A 21,737-nucleotide genomic window follows, 5' to 3' on the forward strand; every position below is an offset into this window, starting at 1 on the left:
TTCTGAAATGGGCAATGCAAGCTAAGTGGGCTCCTTCAATGGAGGCCAGGAGCTCAAACCGCTTAACTTCTACGCCCTGGCAAACAGGTACTTACTGAGCTCCTAGAGGCCACATGGGGCTAAGTACCCTGCACTACTGGAAACATCGAAGGTGTGCCCAATGGCCTCAAGAAGCTTACAGCCCTAACTGACCAGATAAAAACGGAAACAGTCCACAGACAAGGAAGGGTTGGTGGCCACAATGGACTTGCAGTCAGAAAGATCTGAGTTTGAATCCTGCCTGAAACACTTCTTAGCTTTGTGACTCTGAAAAAGTCCCTTAACCTCTCAATTTCATCATCTGGAAAATGGGTATGATAATAGTAATCTACTTCTCTGGGCTATAGTATGGGTCATAGCAAACCTTAAGATGCTATACGAATGCTGGCTGTTATTATCCCTTGGTGAAATGTTAACTTTTTGAGGGTAGGTAGAGTTTTGTTGTGAAGTTTGTATCTGCAGAGTCTAACACAATGACCAGAACGTAGAAGTTTATTTTTTTTTTTAATGTAGTGAAGAATTAGGAATGGGAGGGTCATGAAAAGGAAGGCAGGCCAGAATCTCAAGGAGGAATTGGTCCAAAGTCACAGGCTACAGGGAGGCCAAGGAAAGTCACAGAGGAGAAAACATCATGGGATTCAGGGAGATGCTTCTTGGTGGCCTTCAAAGGTTTGGGTTCAGTAGAGTGAGGGAGGCCCGAATGAGGGGAATTAGGGAAATGGGAGAGAGACAGTAAAAACTCTGGTGTAGACCGGGGTGTCAAACTCAGACAGAAACAGGGCCTTGTTCTGCATGTGGACTTGGAAAACCAAACATTAACATTGTCTATATTGTATTGTAGTTTTGTTTATTTTGTTAAATATTTCTTAATTGGCAGTTGGCACCAAGTTCAACACCTCTGCTGTAGACCACTTGCTTGATTAATTCTGTAAATGACAGGAATTAGACAAACTGGACAAACATGGCAGGGTCCTATGGCAGCATTTCACTCTTGTTTTCACATTAGGGAGAACTCAGCGAGGTAGGGACCCACAGAGCAGAGACTAGAGATGCTGGGGGGAGTCAAGGTCCCCAAGCAAGGGCGAGGGCCGAGGGCCAGAAGGAAGCCTACCTGTAAGAAAAGAAGAGGAAATCTCTTCCCCTAGAAAAAGAAATAATAGGACAGATTCAGGAAGAGGGCTACGTCTCGGCAGAGATGGCGGCACCTTAGGGATTTCTTGCCAGATGGTCTCAATTTCCTCCTTAAATTGGTTTTGCTAACTATTCCAGAAAAGGATGATAGTTAGATGAATGTTTGAATGTACTTGGAAAACACTTGATATGACCTTCCTCAGCCGAGAGTGCATCCGTCTGCTGGGCCCCAAGAGATGGCTCCATCTGTCTTCAGGCTTCATGTTTTTCCAAACCAGTTCTAAACAAATCTATGCATAATTATAATCAAGGACCATTTCCCTTCTGTAATCAAAGATGATGGTCCTGAAGGTGTTGCTCTAAGCATGTGTAAACATGAGGAATAATAACTCTTGTAGGTCACGGGCACATGAAGACATCTGGAGCAAACTACGCCATCTATGACAAAGCTTCCCAATGGTTTTGGTTTCAGGACCCCTTTATGCTCTTAAAAATTACCGAGACCGCCCCCACCCAAGCACTTTTATTTAGTGGAGTCTATTTACTGATATTTACCATATTAGAAATGAAAACAGCTTAGTATTATTATGCAAACAGTTTTGACCTTGTGGACACATTTTAAGGATCTTGGGGAGCCCCAGGGGTCTGTGGACCACACTTGGAGAATCAGTGCACTATAGTATTTATATAGCAGAAAAAGGACTGGGCTGGGAGCCAGGAGCCACAGCTCTGAACCTCAGCTTTCACTGTCAATAGTTGTGTGAATGTGCAATGGACCTTTCCTCTTGGAGCCTCAGTTTCCATATCTGGAAAATGAGAATATGGTTATCCCTTCCACATCACAGGGGTTAGGAATGCAGTGCCCCAGTGAGCTGGAAAATTCATGTAAAAATTTTTGGCCCTCCCTTCATACCAGAGAAGAAGTCTGAATTATTAAGGTATTAAAAGATAAAATATGTTGATGATATACAATACTATGCATATATTTTATGTATTTCTGAGTTTCTAAACTTTTTCTGCATCATCTGCTGGCCTTTGTCTGTCATCTGCAGCTTCCACAAAACTCCCCCCAAATTCCCATTTAATGTCTTACGCCGACCCAAAATATATTGAAACCACAGTGGGGAAAGTTGCGATGTGGAAGGGATAACAGTAATATTATTTTCAGTGCCTGTAAAGCACCTTACGGACGTTATCTAATTTGATCTTCAAAATCACGTGATGAAACACAGGGATTATTTTCCTCGTTGTACTGTGTTCATATAGTTAAGGAGGCAGGATCCAAACCCAGGGCTGGCCTGATTGCAAAAGGACTTTTGTTCTGTACTGCGCTGTGACTCCTGCATTATTAGCCTATGGCCACATGCATGTGCACGTGCATGCATGCACACACGCACCCCCACACACTGAAATAATGAATAAGCATTATTACATGGCACATATATATTATAAAATAGGATGCATTGTTGTATAATATATTATGATATTATCTATTATATCATATTATTATTTAATAATAATAACAGCTAATATCTATCTAGTGCTTATTAGGGGCCAGGTACTACGCTAAGTGTTTTATAATAATCAGCTCATGGCCTACCAAGAGGGGAAGGAATTTACCTAAAAATCTACAGTACAGGAATGTAAGCAACTATTATTATACAGTAAGAAGTGATGTATGTGGGGACAGCTAGGTGGCACTGTGGACACAGCATCAGCCCTAGAGTCGGGAGGACCTGAGTTCAAATCCACCCTCAGATACTTGATACATACTAGCTGTGTGACCCTGGGCAAGTTGCTTAACCCTGATTGCCTCACAGCAAAAGGAAGGAAGGAAGGAAGGAAGGAAGGAAGGAAGGAAGGAAGGAAGGAAGGAAGGAAGGAAGGAAGGAAGGAAGGAAGGAAGGAAGGAAGGAAGGAAAGGAAGGAAAGGAAGGAAGGAAAGGAAGGAAGGAAGGAAGAAAAGGAAGGAAGGAAGGAAGTAGGAAGAAAAGGAAGGAAGGAAGGAAGTAGGAAGAAAAGGAAGGAAGGAAGAAAAGGAAGGAAGAAAAGGAAGGAAGAAAAGGAAGGAAGAAAAGGAAGGAAGTAAAAGAAGGAAGGAAGGAAGGAAGGAAAGGAAGGAAGGAAGGGAAGTAAAGGAAAGAAGGAATTATTTATATGGTCAATTCAGAGACACTAGGAAGGTTGGTATGAACCAACGCAGAGTGAAATAAGTTGAGCAACAGTGTCAATTTTTTAAGTTGCCAAAAGGAAGCCCAATGCTGAGATAGTGTGAGATAGTGTGGAGATAGTCTACAGCCATCTCGGGCAGAGAGGTGGGGATCTACTTGGGCAGACTGTTGTATACTGTGTCATACAAAGCCACAGAGTCAACATTTTTCTATTATTATTACTTATCATTATCCTTACAAAGGAAGCTTCATTCTGGAAAGGGGTTGCCAGGGGATATGAGTAGGATCGGTCTTTTTCCAGAAGTAGCTGTGACACCAGGACAAATAGCATCAATAAAAAGTCTTTTTCTTTTTTTTTTCTAAGTGACTATATTAAAGAACATTTTGCATTTTAGACACAGCCTCCAGAGTTTTGGATCTGGACCAAAGCCTAGAGGGATGAAATGATCAAACGATAAAACTGGAACAAAGATGGAAAGATGAGCTAATGTATTCCATAGGACAGGGCTGTGTCTTTTCCTCCTCAATGTCTCTGGGAAGAGAGAAGCTCCAGCTTCCCTCAGGAACCCAGGAAAACCTCTTATCTCTGTCCTAATCGGGAATCTGGGAGTTCTTCCTTCTGGACAGCCATGTGGACATTTCAGTGGGATGTGCACAGCTTGGTTTGAGTGTTTGTTTACAAGACAAGGCACAGCTTGCAGCTCCAGTCTCAGGGTTGGTGGAGACAGTAAATGGAGGAAATGGTCTCCAAAGAAAACCCTGGGAACAAGATGGCGACTTCACACTACAGGCAAACAGGAGCAGCCACCCTGATTGTTTCACCTCACAAAGGCAGGAGGACTTCTCATACTTCTGCCTGTGATTCTTTTTGTATGATAGAAAGTTCTCCAACACGAGGTTTTCTGCATTTTCTGACATTCCTCATTTCTGACATCTCCTACAGATAAATGGAATCGGGACAAATATTCACAAGACACAATATGAGGGATGTATACAGAACAGAATCTGGAATGGTGGGCTTAGGTAGAATGGAGAGAGCCCTGGGCCTGGAGTCAGAAAAACAATAGATCAAATCCAGCCTCACACACTTCCTAGCTGTGTGACCCTGGGCAAGTCACTCTAGCCTGTTTTCCTCAGTTTCCTCATCTGTAAAATGAGCTGCAGAAGGAAAATGGCAAACCCCTCCAGTATCTTTGCCAAGAAAATCCTAAAAGAGGTCACGGAGAGTAGGACAAGACTGCAACGACTAAACCACAACAAAACCTAAAAGCATCATTCGAATACTAGCTATCACTGTCATTATTCTCACATCCTCAGCTAATTTCAAGAGCAGACTGATTGAATGTTTGTGCCTCAGTTTCCTCATCTGTAAATGCTAGTTATTATGAAGCAGCTGTCATCTGCATAAGGCATGCACTGGGGCCAGGTATTAGGGGAAAATGAAGCACAGCTGGTCTACGAGTCAGGAAGTCCTGGGTTTGGATCCTGCCTCTGACATTCACTAGCTGCGTGACCCTGGACAACTCATGTAACCTCTTCTCAGCGAGTCAGATTCCTCTTGTTAAAAAAATAATGACAGGGTTGGACTAACAAGGTCCATTCAGCTAAAAAGAGCTGTGCCCACTTCACCATCTGGTTACAAAACTCAATAGGGAAGATGTCCGTAAGGTGCTTTGTGAAGACCTACTTAAGCACTAGCCGAGTTATTGTTCTTAACAACGTCTTTGGCTGAGGCCAGCCACCGAAAAGCATGGCGACTATCACCAAATGAATCCTGGAAACGGAACTTCTTAGGGAGATTGAAGGATGTTGAGATGATGTAGAGTCCTTTGCACCAATGAAATGCTGGTCCAATGGGCTGGTGGTCTGCTCCTGGCTATGAGGGTCCCAGGATTCCGGGGGAGCGCAGAATCTGAACTGTGCTCTTCTAGAGGCAAAGATTCCCTCCTTGGCCAACTAGTCATCGAAGGGGAGGGATGCCCTGCAAGGATGTGGGAACTGAACAGGAGCTTTCTGCCACCTCCACACCTTCTACACACAAGGGTTGTGGTGTGCTTGTATTAATCTCCCACTGTGGACTGAATTAGAACAGCTTTGCATTCACAGTACGACTGCTTTGGGATTATCTATTCATCAGTGTGTAACGTATATAGGGTTGCATGTGGAATCCCCTCTCCGCTCTTCTGGGTAGCATACAGATATTCATCAAATGCAAACCACACTCCCACAGGGACACACTGCTACCAAGGTAGAAAAGATGGTCTCCACCCATTTATAGTCTGCAAAGAGAAACCACCAGAGGCTTTCCTGCTCACACCTCTGTGTATGCAAACAGAACAGTTAAAGATGTACTTGTAAAGGAAGGAAGGAAGGAAGGAAGGAAGGAAGGAAGGAAGGGATGGAGGGAGGGAGGGAGGGGGAAAGGGGAAAACAGAAAGGGAAAAGAAGGAAAAGGAAAGGTAGTGGAAAGGAAAGGCATTCCCCTGGTACACTCCACCTCTGCCATTCACCCCTCTGTATCTCCTTGACTCCCATCACAGACACTCATTCAAAGCCTGGCAAATGTAATCTTGCCCTGCTATCCAAACTGAGGGATATTAACCTCTTCCCAGTCTATGAACAGAGGAAACAAAAACCAAAACCCTCTGAGTTGCCTAATTTCCAGTGAGGGTTTAGCCAACTTCTTTGACCCAAGAGGAATTCTTCTGAACCCTCCAAACAGCTCTTACATGTACACAGATATGGCTGTTATTCGGTGCTTTTGTAACTCAAGGGCCATCTTTCTCAGAGAAGATAAATAAATGGCTATTGCTGACTGGAGAACATGCATGCAAAGCTGAGGTCTTGTCTCCTTCATACTAAGATGCTGAGGTTTTGGCTCTCCTAGAATCCAGGCTAGCATTCAGATAAAGAATCCCAAGGGAAGGCTCTTAAACCAAAGACCCTATTGTATTGTCAAAGGAACCAACAGCAAGGCCAATCCCTCTGGCAGCAGTCAAGGTTATGAAGAGATAACTCAGCAGAGAACTCTGTTCAGAGTTCATACATTCTGATTGTTTATTGTCCTGATAAATCTAGGCAACTTCACGACTTTGCCTTAAGCCTCTAAACTGGTGAAATGATCTCTCTCCAAGATACCATAATGCTTGGATCTCAAAATGAGGCACAAATAAATAGGGTTTGTTTGTAGCACCTAGATTCTGTAGGCCACAGATTGCTGCATCCTAGGTGGAGGTGGTCACGGCCCGATAATGTGTGGGAACTATAAAATCAAAACCACGTCAGAGATAAGGTCTTTTTTGCATTAAAAAAAGAAACTCCAGAACCTTCCTTAATGCTGGCTTACCCACTGCAGTCAATCTCATGGCTTCTGTGCCTCCCAGATGGCCAATGCAGACCAAGCTAGAGGAGCCTCCCAACTTACCCGAATTTCTACTGACTGCAAAAGAATTCTTGAGTAAATCTTGTTAGGCTGTCTTCTATGTCTGTGTTTCTTTCCTCCTTGGGGCTAGCACATAGTTAGTCACAAAATCATTTATTCAGAGGGATAATCAATTAATTCCCCCTTTCAATGATTTCCAATAGGCCCCTAAAATTATCCTAATCACTTGGGATCAGGAGAGAGCAGACTTGAAATCCTGAACAGATGCTTTCCAGTTGTGTACCTTTGAGTGAGAGACTCATGTGGATTGCTTCCCTTAGACTTCTTACTTTCAAAATTCTACATTTCCTTCAATTATTTAAAATATTATTCAGAGAAAAAAATTCTCCACAGGCTTTAACAAAGGGGTCCATGACCCAAAAGTCAGTCAGGACTCTTCCACCACAGTCCCTTTGTTTGGTGACCTTATCAGCTGCCATGGGTTCATTTATCACCTCGATGCAGATGATTCGTCAATCTACATATCCAGCCTTTCTCTCCCCCCTCCCTGGCCCCTGTCTGTCTCTCTCTCTTTCCCTCTCTCTGTGTCCATCTCTGTCTCTCTCTCTCTCTCTCTCCCTCTCTGTCTCTCTTTCCCTCTCTCTGTCTACATCTCCATCTCTATCTCTGTCTCCCTCCCTTTCCCCCTTCTCCCCATTCCCTTCTCTCTCCCCCTTTTCACCAAATTGCCTGTTACTTCTCCCAATACTTACTTGGCCTAACGATAGATTTTGGAGAAGCCCAGATGTACAGCTGCTTTACACACTGCTCTGACTTCTAGTAAGACTTTCACAAACTATGGCCAAGAAACAGACTCTGAGGAGGGGAACAGCGCTGGACTTGGGAGTCAGGAAGACCTGAGTTCAGATCCTGCCTCAGATAATTTACAATCTGTGTGAGCCTGAGTAAGCCGCTTAATGTTTCTCAGCTTCTGTTTCCTCATCTGTAAAATGAAGATGATAATGGCACCTAATTCATGTTATTACATATATATAAGATATACACATACACACAGATAATCACACACATATATATACATATATAATACATGCACACACATATACACACATACATATACGCATAAGCACACATAACACATACATATGTAATGCATACATATATAATATATATGCAGATATGCACATGCATATATATCATTATATCATTATATAAATGCTGGCATTATAATTGACTGTTACCAGGACTGCTGCTTGGACCATTGTTTTTTTTCTCTCTCTGTCTTGTACATGAAGCTCAGGCCAGCTGCCTAGGAAACACCATTTGGCTTTTCTCACTGTCTCAGTGAAAGGCTCTTTAGGCCAGAAAAGTGGATGTAAAATATCAACCCATGGAAACTTGGCCATTGTCATCGCTCTCCCTCTACCAAAAGTGTGCAAACTGCGTAGGCCTTAGGGTCGCCTAACCTCAGAACACAGTCACCAGCGCGTGGGGGAGGAGAGCGGAGCAGGATGGGGTCAGAGCACGTAGACTGAAAACATCAGACCAACGGGGCCGTGCCTTTGCCTGGGGAGCAGCTGGACACAACAAGGGCCAAAGAGGAAATCAGTCCCTAGAAGAGACCTATCCGCAGGGTGACCCTGTCTTGGGGCACTGCACTTACATTAGGTAGGCATTTAATAAATGCTTGTTTAACGAATGCATGAAAATTAACCCATCTAAAAGGCCGGGTGCTCAAGGCAAGTTCCTAATGAACTATGGAAGCTAAGGCCCTGTCCAATTTTTTTTTAACTGCTATTATTAATCCTATTATTCAGACACTTACTGGCAGTGTGATCCTGGGCAAGTCACCTAACCCTGATCCACAAACCAAACAAATAAGGAGATAAATAGATAATAAAACAATCTCCAAGAGACAGCACCTTGGAGACCTCCATGGAGACAGATGCCAACATCCTGGCATCATCCGCTTGGGTGCGGATTCTTGCCCAGATAAGGGGGAGATCAGACAGCTGAGATTCTGGGATTCCAGAATGCAGCCCGCCCAGTGGGAAGAAGGCTAGATGTGGATTCAGAAGACCTGGGTTCAAATTCTGTCTCTGTACTTCTTTGTCTGTAGAATGATCACAGATTTAAAGCCAGAAGGGATTGTAGAGGTCATTTTACAGATGAGGAAACTAAGAGCAAGAGAGACTTAAGTGACTTGCTCAAAGTCACAGAGCTATTAAGTGTCTGGGGTAGGATTCGAACTGGGCTCTTCCTGACCCCAGCATCCTACACTCTTACCTGCCATCTATCTAGACCAGGCCGCCTCCAAGGTCACACAGAGCTCTATACCCAGGATCCCATGAGCAAAACCAGAAAGCCAGGCCTGGATCACACACTGGTGGCCTTGGTCCGGTCTCAGCTGTCATCTGACTCATCAGCTTGCTGGAGAGAGGTGCTGCCTTTCCCACTGACTTAACCAGGACTCTTCTCCAGTCCTACCCAGGCTAGGACGGTGGATGGATAGGAAACATGACCCACGTTGCAGGTGCATGGCTGCCACCTCATGGCAAGATGGGACAACGGTGGCAGCTCAGCCTTTTAAATAGGAGCGATGGAGAAGGGAGCGGGGGAGCCAACCCAGCAGCCCAACACCAGCTCGGCCTTTGGTTGTCAGGACTGCCCGGAACTGAAAAGGAACTGAGTGATCTCTGCATGACGACCAGGCTGCAAGGCCATTTTCTCTGTGCACCCCAAGGTGCCCAGGATAGTGCCCAGCCAAAAGAGGTGCTAAAGGTCAATAGACCTGACACATTGATGCCTTCTCCCCTTGGGCTCTCTGAAAGCACCTCAGTCCAGTCCCCACAAAAGCAGTGATGATGTCACTTAGGTGAGTGGAAACGTTGCCCTTCAGCTCCCAAAAAGGGGATCCCTAGAGCACTAATAATGCAGAAGGGTCTCTGTCTCTCTCTCCCTCTCTCTCTCTCTCTCTCTCTCTCTCTCTCTCTCTCTCTCTCTCTCTCTCTCTCCTCCCCCTCCCTCTTCTCTCTTCTACGTCTCTGTATCTCTCTTTCTCTCTCTCTTCCCCCACTTCTCTCCCCTCTATCTCTCTCTGTTCATATATCTTTCACTATATTTCTCTTTCTCTCTCAGAGTCAAAATGATTTTTCTGAAAATAAGCGAAGGCTCACGAGCTCTTGGGTGGTGAGCTGGCAGGGACCTCGGAGACCATGTGGTGCAACCTGCTCATTTTAGAGACAAGGACCCTGAGGCAGAGAGCAGTGAAGGAGGCCTCCCCAAGGTCACAGAAGCAGTAGGGGTGTCCGTTTTAGGCCCAGACCCAAAGACAATGCTCCCCAGGCCCACATGAAATTGTTGTCACATTCAGAGCAGCAAGATTACAGTAAGGACGCCTCCGCGGCCACCTCCCCTCCGGCTACCACCACTCCCCTTCTACTTCTGCCTCGATTTAAAGTTCTTTCTTCTTAGGAGAGGTAAGGGCAGATGTGCACAAGATCTCCATGACATTCACAAGAACCAGACCACCCCAGTCCAACCTTCTACTCGGGCAATAAGGAGAAACTACACAATTCAATGAGTTTCCTGCTTTTTTTTCTATCCCCAAAAGAATTAAACTTAAGACAAAACGAAGTAGTAAACAGCTCCAGCTCTGGCCTGGAACTGCCTCCCATCCTGGGGCCAGCTTACAGCTCTTCTCCTTTTCTGACAGTCTGATCACTGGACTCCAATGTCACTGGTGCACACCTGCCAGGGATGGGTGATTCCTCTCGTTTATTTTAAACGAAGGACTTGTCAGTGACCAGAGAGCTTGAGACTGATGGGCCATAGAGGGGAATGATTTTTCTGATGCTTTTCACATTTAATATAGCACCACCCTTCCCTCAGTGTGATTCTGGGGTCCCTCCTGACCAGAGTCACAAAATCGTGCAGGCAGAAGGGAGTTCAGGTGTCACCTGAGCCCCCAACCCCCGCCCCAGATGAATGTCAAGAAGTTAAGTGTGCCTGTCAAGTGTCTGGATCGGGACTCAAACCCGTCTCTCCCACCTCCATCACTGCGGAAGGCTGGTGGGGTCCCAGAAAAGAAGATTCTCACTTCTCACCGAAAAGACCTCAGCTTAAAAGGGTCAAGGTCTCCCACTGCATCCTGGGCCATATCCCATCAACCTGATGAATATCTGGCCACTGCACCCAGACGGCTCTGGAGGAGAGAGTAAAGCTGGTGACTTTGCATAGTCCTCCCTCGCTCAAATCAAAGTCAAAAACGTCACAAACTAGAAGACCAAAGTTTCATTCCTTTCATATACATACATATATATGGCTACTAGTAAGAGCTAACATTCAAACAATGCTTCACAGTTTATGGCATGTCCTACAGATCCTGTCTCAGTGGATCCTCACAACAAATCTGGGAGACAGGTGCCATAATTATCCACATTCACAGCTGAGGTCAGAGCGGTTATGCGATTTGCCCACAGTCAGAAGCTCAACAGGTTTCCCACTCAGGCAGCCCTGACTCCAAGGTTAGAGCTCTAACCACTGCTCCACCCCACTCTCTCATTTCTCACCACACCAAGGCAAAGAACAAGTCTTCAGCCTAAGGACAGTGCTAGCACTTTACAGTGGAATGATTTTAAAGCAGTCAATCTGATAGTGTCTACATCAAAATTAAAACCACATCTCAAAGAAGAAAACCACATGTGTGTATATGTGTGGGGATGGTGGAGGCAGGGGTTGTTTTATTCATGGAAAAAACACACCTGGGCAGGGAGAGAGAAGGCCCAAGGCCTCTTTTTCTTGCAGTGTTGACACAAACCCACACCCCCTCCACCAAGGTGCTCCATGTGGCCACGTCTCTATACACATGGCTACAATAGGCATCGACTTTTCACAAAGACCCAATAAACTCCAGGCCCAGCTCGATGCTGCTCTGAACAAATGCAGCCTGTCATCAATCTTCAGACAATGGGTTGGTCTGACATCACGTTACTGCATTAATCTTCATTTGTCCGATCACATCCTGTCATTCTTATGCAAATAGGACATTTGAGGATGCAACTTTTCTTCAAGACAGGATGTGAGGGGCAAGGGGGAAGGGGCCTACGAGGCCCCTGGGGCCGCCTCCCCCCAACCCCCCAAGCCATCACTCCCCACTTGGCTTGTGTTTCCCATCAGAGTCAATGTGTTCAACATTCAAAAATGAGACCAGCATGAGGGAAAGCAATCTGATTCTTCAGCTCCCTGTATCAATTCCTGGGCTTGGAACAGTCACCCAGGTCCACCGGGCCCCTCTGGCTAAGCCAAATGGAAATGCAGCTGGGAGACATGGCTTCGTTCCCCGGATGTTTGCTGGCCACATGCTTTCAGGCTCAAGGTCTCTGGGGGTGAGGGGAGTATGTCGGGATAGGAGGTGGCAGGGGGGGGTGAATGGAGAAGAACCCTCTGAGTTAACCTTCCAGACAGGCCAGAGCCCAAAGTAGGTTCTGTCAAGATAGATTTCTCCCGGGACATCCAAGTCAAGGGATCATGAGGCTATATACACCCAGAGCTAGAAAGCGAACTCAGGGGCCATATTATCCAGTCCCCACCATTTGAACAGAGAAGGAGCTGGAAGGTCACACAGTGGGGGTGTGGGGGGTGGGGGGTATCCAAAGACAGTCCTTTGACTCCAAACACCGGCACCTACCCCTTTCTCTGCTGGTCTCCATTTCCACCTAGAATGCTTCTCTCTCCTCGCCCACCCCCACAATTTCCTCAGCCAAACCGGGTGGCAAAAACTGGGCAGACTGGTTTGGAAACAGGAAGTTAAATGGATCGCCTCAGAAGGGGTTTTGTTTTCACAAGCAGGTATCCATCGGTCTGTCTACATTGATGGTTTCGTGTAATGACAGTTAAGTAACAAATCGTCTCCACACTGTTTTGACAAAGGGAGAAAAAAAAAAGCAAATGACAAAACCCCTGTAAAGGAAATAAATCTCCAGGACCCTGTGTATGATCGCTAACCTGAGCTGGGAATGAAAGAGGCCCAGACCCTTGGCAAATCACATTCTAACCCAAACCAGAGGCAGAGAGTCCCCACTCAGATTTCGTCCATCTTTCTGAGCCTGAAAGCAGGAGCAACTCCAAGCACACTCAGGGTCAGAATGAACTGTGAAGTGTGAATGAACACAAAGGAATTCAGCAGGTATCCATCCCATAAGCCTCTACGGTGTCAAAGGCACCATGCCGGGGACTGGCCACATGGAGAGGAAAAGAAAACCAGGGCCTGCCTGCACGGCGCTTACATTCTACCAGGGAGATCAAGCACATAAGACATACAAATGCATAAAATAATCTCAAGAGGCCAAGGATACTTGCTTCATAGAGGAGGCAGCCATCCGTGAGGTGGGTAGCCATGGCACGTATGGCACCCACCACAGAAGGCTGGACATGGTAGGAAGTGGGAACTGGCCCACCACGATCTTAAGGGCTCTCTTGTGGCCAGGGTAGCAGCAGACACTCAGTCCGGTGCCTTTGATCGTGACACAAGGTGTAGTTTTGCTATTCAGTGGTCAGTAGAGAGGTGCCTTTAATCGGTGATCTGGTTAGAAGGGTTTCTTTGTGTCTGAGGAACAAAGCCTTTTTTGGTTCCATTTTAAGTGGGAATGTGTCCTTCACTACCAAAGGAAGGTTTGAATTATGTACCGCCACCCAATGGGAGAGACATTCATGTTGCTCGTCCCATTGCTCCAAGAAAAGAGTCAAAGATCTAGAATGGTCCTAGACTTGCTCTGGTCTCCCTTCATCATGGGGAAGCCCTGGGACTTGCTGAAGGACTGCTAGCACCTTCAGGCCTGGTCCAGAACTAGAGTGATCTCCAGAAGTGAGAAAATGGGAGAAGGGGGCTACAGACGCTGTATGTATGGGAGAGAGACCATCAGACCGTATCTCTAGAGTTAGAAAGGACCTTATAAATCAACAAGCCCAATCCCCTCATTTTACAGATGAGGAAACTGAGACCCTCCAAGACTTTGACATATGCTGGCTGTGTGACCTTGGGTGAATAATGTAACTTCTCAGTGCTTGAGGCAAGTCTCAAAGACCAGAAGTTGCCGAAAAAGTGTCGCCCTCCATTGGTGGAGGAGAGTCCATTCCCAATGAAATCATTGTTCCAGTTACTACTGCCATCCCTTTATAAACATTACGTTATTTGGGCCTCATAATAATCTTACAGGATGGGTACTACATACCCATTTTAAGGAGAGGGGAACTGACTGAACCCAGTTTTCCCTAACTCCAGCTCAAGGATTCAACCACAAATCCATGAGACCAGCTCTGGGTAATTCAGGCAGGGCAGGATTATTAGGAGCCCTGATATAACAGAGAGCAATGTGGAGCAAGAAAAATGACTAGAGACTTCTCGATGCAGGAAGAGACCGAGAGCCATGGCAGAGCACCCCAGGGTGGGGAGGCTCCTCAGAGGCCCAGCCTCTACAAACAAGAACTCTCTACAGCAAACTCGACAGACAGCCTCTGGTTTCCCCTGGAAGAAGTTTGATGAAAGGAAACCAAACATCACCCTGGCAACATATTCTACCTTGGAGCAGTTTTTTTCCTTACACCAAGACAAAACCTTCCCCCTCCCCCTCCCTCTCCCCCGCCCCTTCCCCCTCCCTCCCTCCCTCTCCTTCCCTCTCCCTCCCGCTCCCTCTCCCTCTCCTTCTCGCCCCCCCCCCCCACCCCAGTGCTCCCCTCTGGGTCCAAGAAGAACAAGACATGGAGATTCAGAGCTAGAACCAAGTAACTTAGGATTACAGATGTGGAGCAAGAAGGGACCTCTGAGGTCATTTAGCCCAATTCTGTCACTTCACAGATGAAGATACAGGGTCACAGAAAGGACATGTCCCAAGTCCCATGGCTAGTAAGTTTCTAAGGGAGTATTTGCACCCAGGATTCCTGACTCCCAAGTCCAGACAGACCTCCGTCCATTACGCCACACAGTTACAGCTTAATTAGGGGCACAGAGATGAAAGTGCTTCATTGACAGTGGGGTTTGGGTGGATATGCCTCAAAAATCTTCATTTAAGGAAGCTGCCAGGCCTTGGGGAGCCTTTGCTCCTCCAGGGAAACATCCCCAGTTTCTCCAGCCTCTCCAACCTAAGATCTCCACTTTTCCCAGTCTTACATGACATCCTCACTCAAATGTTATGATGGGTTTGTTTCAGACCAAGCAGGGATGGGCTTTACCTCTGCATTCACCTGAAGAGTCTTTACTGATGTCTAAAGAGTCAGCCAATGCTGAAAGTCTTCAGTCAACATTTATTAAGCGCTCACTGTATACAAGACACTGTGCTAACCTGTGGGCACCTCTAAAACAACATCTCCCTCTCTCCTTTATAAAAAAAAAAAAAGGACAAAAAACACAAAGACCAAAAGCTCCACAAAGTAAAACCCAATACAGGCCAGCAAATGCCCTAGGGAAGCTTCGCTGTGAGGGAAGTGGTCCCACGTGCCTCAGCCTAGGAAGGCAAACATAGAAGGAATGAGGGAAACCAGTCAGCCTTTGGACAGCAATCCTGGACCATCAGTAGCTCCCTTCTCCAGCGCCCTGACGGGAAGGGCAGCCTGGGATGGGAGGCAACGGGGAATGAAGTCAAGAGCCAGCTGACCTCAGAACCTCCTTTCTCAGGAGCAGTTACCAGAAAGGGAGCAGGGAGGGGCTGCAGTGAATAGAGTGCCAGACTTGGAGATGGGAAGACCTGACTCTGAATCCACCTGTAGGCACTGGCTGGCTGTGTGACCCTGGACAAACCACTTAGCCCCTCAGCTTCCTCATCTGTAAAATAGTGATAATCATAACCCCACAGAGTTAATTCAAAGATCAAATAGGATAACATGTAAAGTACACTGAAAATTTTAAATGCCAGCTATCAACATCATTATCACCATCATTACCACCACCACCATCATCACCCCCCCACCACCATCATCACCATCACTATCTTCATCATCATCACCATCACCACCACCATCATCATCATTATCATCTTCATCATCACCACCACCACCACCATCATCATCGTCGTTATCACCACCACTATCACCATCATCACCATCACCACCACCATCACCATCATCATCATCATCAATATCTTTGGAAGGCCAAAAGCTAATGTTCTACTCTAGACTTACTTGGATAGAAAAGAGGAGATACTCAATAAAGACATCTTGGAAAAGTGGGCATATCTGCATGAGAAGTTTCCGCCCACACAGATCACAGCCTGTCTTTACTTAGTAAAGCTTGGATTCTGAGTCCATAAAGCTTTTGGATTTTGAATCCATGAAGCTTTACTTAGTAAAGCTTTACTTTAGTAGCTAAATCACAGGGAGCTACTTTAGGCATATAAAAGGGACTTGCCCAGGGTCACAGAGCTAGATAATAAGCATAGTGATAATAGTGCATTAATAATAGTGATGGCTAGCACTGATATGGTGTTTCAATGTTTGTGAAGTACAAAAATTACCTCATTTGATCTCTACAACAACCCAGGGGGATACAGGCTATTACTATCCCCATTGTACAGATGAAGAAACAGAGGCTGAGGGATTTGTTCCGAGTCATTCACTTGGTAAAGAGTCTGAGTCCTGAATTGAACTCATATCTTCCTGACTCCAGGCCCAGCACTCAAACCACTGTACCACTAACTTAGCATCAGAAGTGGTACTGGAACCCAGGTCTTAGTGACTTCACAATTTGAACTCAGGTCTTCCTGACTGCAGGCCCAGCGCTCACCACCTAACTTAGCATCAGAAGTGGTACTAGAATCCAGATCTTGCTGACTCCAAGTTTAGCACTCTGGTTACTACACAATTCTCCCTTTCTTTCAAAATGAATAAGTCAGATGAAGCACAAAGTCTAAGGAATAGATGGGTCAATGAATTACAATAGGTTGCAATGAAACAAAAGAAAAAAAGAAATTGGTGGCAACAAATGAATAGAGTTAATGTGAAATAAAAAAGAGATAGAGAAACTCCTAGGTGCTGGCAAACCCTTTCATCAATATTAAATCACATACAATATCTGACCAAAACAAGAGGATTTTTTTTCCCTTTTTCTTCTTCAATCCTTAAAAATAAAAAAGCAATCAGGAAATCATTTGGGTAAAAAAGACGAACCCTGATTCTGGAAGCCCCAGGCAGACGCAGATGCTGCAGTCTGGTCTTTCCTACCTTGTCAATCTTATCTGGGCGGTTGGTAGCTGCCAAAATAACCACATCTTTGAGCTGTTCGATCCCATCCATTTCTGTTAAGAGTTGGGCTAAAACACGGTCTGCTACATTTCCGGCACCTGAAGAGCTAAATTAAAAAAATAAAAATTTAGTGCAAATCTGCATCCAAAAAAGGGGGAAAAGATTTTCATCATCTCTGAAACAAGTAAGTAAAATGTTTTTAATTGTGTAAAATGATCTTGTTGGCCATGTTTCCCCCCTAGTCATAATCCATTACTGGCCAGGAAGGAAGAATATGGAAACGTATAAAGTCTCTGCCAAAGCAGGAAACGGGATTTAAAATCTCATTTCCCCAACTCTCTTGGGAGTCATGCATGAGAGCCGAAAAAATACCAAGCGAAGAACCAATCAAGCAGCGGTCATTTATTAAGTGCTCACGATGTGAGAGGAAATGTGCCAAGCACCAGAGATAGACAAAAGTCAAACCTTCTCTACCCTCAGGGAGTTTACATCTAATGGGGAGGACAACACATACACACGTGTGTATAATATATAAGATATATACCTAGCATATACAAAGGGACAGGCAGGGGAAGGCTCTAGCAGCTGGTGGGGAGGAAGGACACAGAAAGGCCTCTTTAGGAAGGGGACCCGAGTTAGGTCTTGAAAGAAACCTAGGATTCCAAGTGGAGATGGAGAAGGGGAGCATTCTCTTAAGTTTGTTGTGAGAATCAAATGAGATTTTATATACATACACATATGTGCATATATTGCATATATGTGTGTGTATATGTATGTATATATACATACAATACAAATATATACATATATGTTTGTATTGTGCATATATACATACACACATGTATATGTATATGTGTATATATGTATATACACATATATATAGCAAAATTTAAAGCACCATAGAAATGTTAGCTAACACCACCATTATTGAAGGGGATATAGGAAAAACTGACACATTGATGCACTGTTAGTTGAGATATGAGCTGGTCTAGCAATTCTGGAAAGCAATTAAGAATTATGCCCCAATGTCCCTAGACTGTACATATTCTATGACCCAGATACCATTCCCCGGCCTATACTCCAAAGAGATAGACTGGTATACAGAGAGAGTTGAGTCAAGAAGACCAATTAAGAGGTTGTTCCATTAGATCAGACATGAAATAATGAGGGTTTCTACTAGGGAGGTGGAAGGAGAAATGAATGGAGAGAAAGAGGACTTTGTGAGAGATGCCGTGGAAACAGAAATAAGATATGGCAGCTGATTGGGCATGTGGAGTGAGAATGAAGACAAGAGCATGACACCAAGGGTGCGAAGTTAGGCGCTGGAAGGATGGCGGTCCCTTCAATGGAGGCAGGAAAGTCAAGGAAGAGTAGAGGGTTTGGGGTGAAAGATACTGAGTTGTGCCTTGGGCATGTGGAGTTTGAGTTGCTTATAAGACATCCAGTTCAAGATGTCTAACAGGCAGCTGGTGATGCAGGCTTGGTGCTTAGGAGAGATTCTGGTTGGATATATAGATCCTTATAAAAATGATGCTGAGGAGATGGAAGCTGCTAAGATCACCAAGTGAGAACTATAGGAGGAGAAGAGAAGAGGGCCCAGGACAGAGCCCTCGGGGACATCCACATGATCTGGATGAAGACCCAGAAAGAGAAATGAAGAAATGATCCGGCAGGGTCAGAAAAACCTAGAGAAGAGCGTCAAGAAAAGAGGGTGTCAGCAATGTCCAATATTGTAGAAGGTCAATGTGGATGGGAATTGAGAAACAGCCATCTGATTTGGTAATTACAAGACCTTTGGAAACTTTGAAGAGAGTGATTTCAACTGACTGATGAGGCCGGAAGCCCAACTGCAGAGGGCTCAGAAGAGAGCAGGAGGAGGCACCAAATTTAGATGGTAATTTCAAGGCTTTTGATTAAGAACTGGAGAAGAAATACAAGGTGGGAGCTAGTGATGATAGGATCTGGAAGGAGGTTTTTGGGGATGGAGTATTGGGCCCACACGGCTAAGGAAAGACTGAAGATGAGTGAGATACCAGAGATGATGGTGGGGGGGAATCTGCTAGAGAAGAGGAGAGGGGATGGGATGAAGGGTGAAGGGAAAGGGATTTATCTTAGCCAAGAGGAGGGCCACCTCTCCATCAGACACAGGAGCAAAGGAGGAGAAGGGGGGGATGGTATTAAGAGCAAGGGGAATCTGGCAGATGGCCTCAATTTTCCTAATAAAGTAAGAGGTAATGTTCTCAGCTCAGAAGTTATCTCAGAGGCCAAGTCTTGATAAGGACATCAAGTCCAAGGTCACACAGGCAGTAAATGACAGGCAGGAAGGATTTGAACTCAAGTCTCTCCTTCATTCTACCATACTTGCTTCTCAATATTTAGCTACACTAGTCTTTAAGACTACAATCTATTATTGGCCCTTTCTCCTTTTTTATAAAACAGGGACACTTGTAATACTCTGCCACACAGAACTTCTGGGATTAGAGCACTTTGTGAGTCTTAAATCAGCACAGAAATGTAAGTAATATTAGTCTAGACTTCCTGTCTCTTCCCTCACCCCCATTCAATAAACTCCAATGGTTCCCTGTTGCCTCTAGGATCAAAAACAAAGTCCTCTGTTGGACGTTCGAATTCCTCCATAACCCATTTTCCTCCTACCTTTCCAATGGTCCTATAACTTACTTCCTCACAATGGCTTCCCTGCCTTCCTTCAAGTCTCAACCCAAATCCCACCTTCTTTGAGAAGCCTCTACTGATCTTCCTCACTGTCAGACCCTTCCCTCTATTAATCATCTCCAGCTGATCCGGTGTCTCGTTTGTACCGATGGGTCCACATGCTGTCTTCCTCATTAGACCACAAGCTCCTTGGGAACGGGCATTCCTTTGTGCCATTCTTTGTAACCCCAGGGTTTAGCATGGTGCTCAACACACAGTAGGCGTTTAATAAATGTTTGCTGACCGAACTTAGTTCGGACTCACCACTTAGCCATCGTATCTTCTTCTGTAAAACCAGAATGACCTTGATGGGGTGTAAGGAACCTTCAGGTAACTAAAACGCTATGATTTTCACTGCCTTTTAACCTTATTAGTTTGTTCCAAAGTTGAAACATCTTTTGGGCTCTGGACACGTTGCTGGGAGTGGAAAACACAGAGCATGGAACGATTCAAAGGAATGGATTATTTCTACACAGCGCACCTTTCTTTTCTCCAGACGCAAACGTCTTTGGCAAAGCCATAGTGGATGGGGTCACTTCCTGGAGATGCTTTATGTGGGCTGGGACCCTTACTAGACAGATGGGAATTATCATTCCAGGGATGTGCAAGGAAATGAGCAGAGAAACTCTGTTCTATCACTTCCCCCTCAGCCTCTCGCCACGTGAATGATCAAAGTCCAGCATTTCACATTGCAGTCTTTTAACCTTTGGCTCAACCTTAAACCAAGTCTTATTGCCGTGTATGAAGAACACCACAACATTTGCAACATCTACTTACCTATGACTTTTACTTGTGGAACAGTTTTGTTCTTTGAAGGCTGTGAATGTAACAGGATGTTAAGACTAAAATGGGAAGGGAAGGGACAAGCATCTATTAAGCACCTACTATGTGCCGGGCAAATGAGTACTTTATAAATATCATCTCACTGGATCCTAACAACCCCAGCAGGCAGGTCCTGTTACTGCCCCCATTTGACAGTCAAAGAAATGGAGATAGACAAAGGTTAAGTGACTGGCCCAGGGTCACACAGCTAGGAAGTATTTGAGGCTAGATTTGAACTCAGGTCTTCCAGACTCCAGGTTCAATGATCTATCCAACGGGCTACGAGCTGCCTCTAAAGACCAGAACCTTAAGGTTAAACAAGAACAAACCCCAAACTCACCAGAAACAAAGTGGGGGTACCCACTGATCAAGGTGTGGCTAAACAAATTATGACTCAGGAATGTTATCATACAATACGGAGTGACCAAGATGAAAAATTCAGGGGAAACAGGAAGATTTGTATCAACTGGCACAGAATAAGTAGGAGAAGATATACAACTAATAAATAAATGAAAACAAAACAACAACAAATCCTAAAATAAACCACCCCAAACCTCAGGATTAAATCCCATAAAATCTTGACTATCTAAGGATATGTTGCATCTTATGGCGATCTCTTTTTATAGTCACATTTCAAACAGTTGGAGCACCCAGAGTTATATGTTAGCTGTCCTGGCACCTCACTACCTAGACAACAAGAGAGAAGCCCACCTTAGTTAACATGCTAGAAAATGCAGGGATCTCTATGCCTTTTCTAATACACTTTCTATACATTTATTTCCTTCCGGTAGAAACCAATTCTGACTTGCTGCCACCCTCATTTATTCCCACCACCCAACTCCTAGGTGTCTAAAAAAATTAAAATTAGGTTCTAGAGTGGAAAGAGCCTTAGAGTCTAATGGTGAATGGATTTGGTTCATTTCCCTCCTTCCACTTTGGACCATGCCACACTCTAGAAGGAAGAGCAGGTTTCAGGAGCACAGAGACAAGTGAGGGCATGGAGAAGTTTACTACAAAGCAATGAAACTTGTTTCTCCAATGGAGCATTATTTACAGCCAGAGGTGGCTCACTGAAACCAAGCCTCATTCATTTGGATTCGTTTCCAAAGGAAGTCACCTAGAAGCATGCGCCACTCAGGACACCAGGCAGGCAGACAGAATGTGGGAAGATGCTTGGAGATGTGGCTGAGTCAGGCAGGGGAGGAGTGAAAGGCCCATGGGGCCCCATCTCCACAAAGCGAGCTGGACTT

General features: G+C 45.2%; 1 protein-coding gene across 1 annotated transcript in view; it reads right to left on the bottom strand.

The window, feature by feature from the left end:
- The window catches only part of SPATA5 (spermatogenesis associated 5), a 232,759-nt gene that overhangs the window by 147,762 nt on the left and 63,260 nt on the right, over positions 1 to 21,737 (bottom strand). Inside the window, exon 14 of the mRNA XM_036762617.1 lies at positions 16,933 to 17,059. Within this exon, the coding sequence (XP_036618512.1) occupies positions 16,933 to 17,059 (127 nt within the window). The remainder of the gene's footprint in view (positions 1 to 16,932; positions 17,060 to 21,737) is intronic.

This window comes from Trichosurus vulpecula, chromosome 6, assembly GCF_011100635.1.
Source record: "Trichosurus vulpecula isolate mTriVul1 chromosome 6, mTriVul1.pri, whole genome shotgun sequence".
In the NCBI taxonomy this organism is placed as follows: domain Eukaryota; kingdom Metazoa; phylum Chordata; class Mammalia; order Diprotodontia; family Phalangeridae; genus Trichosurus; species Trichosurus vulpecula.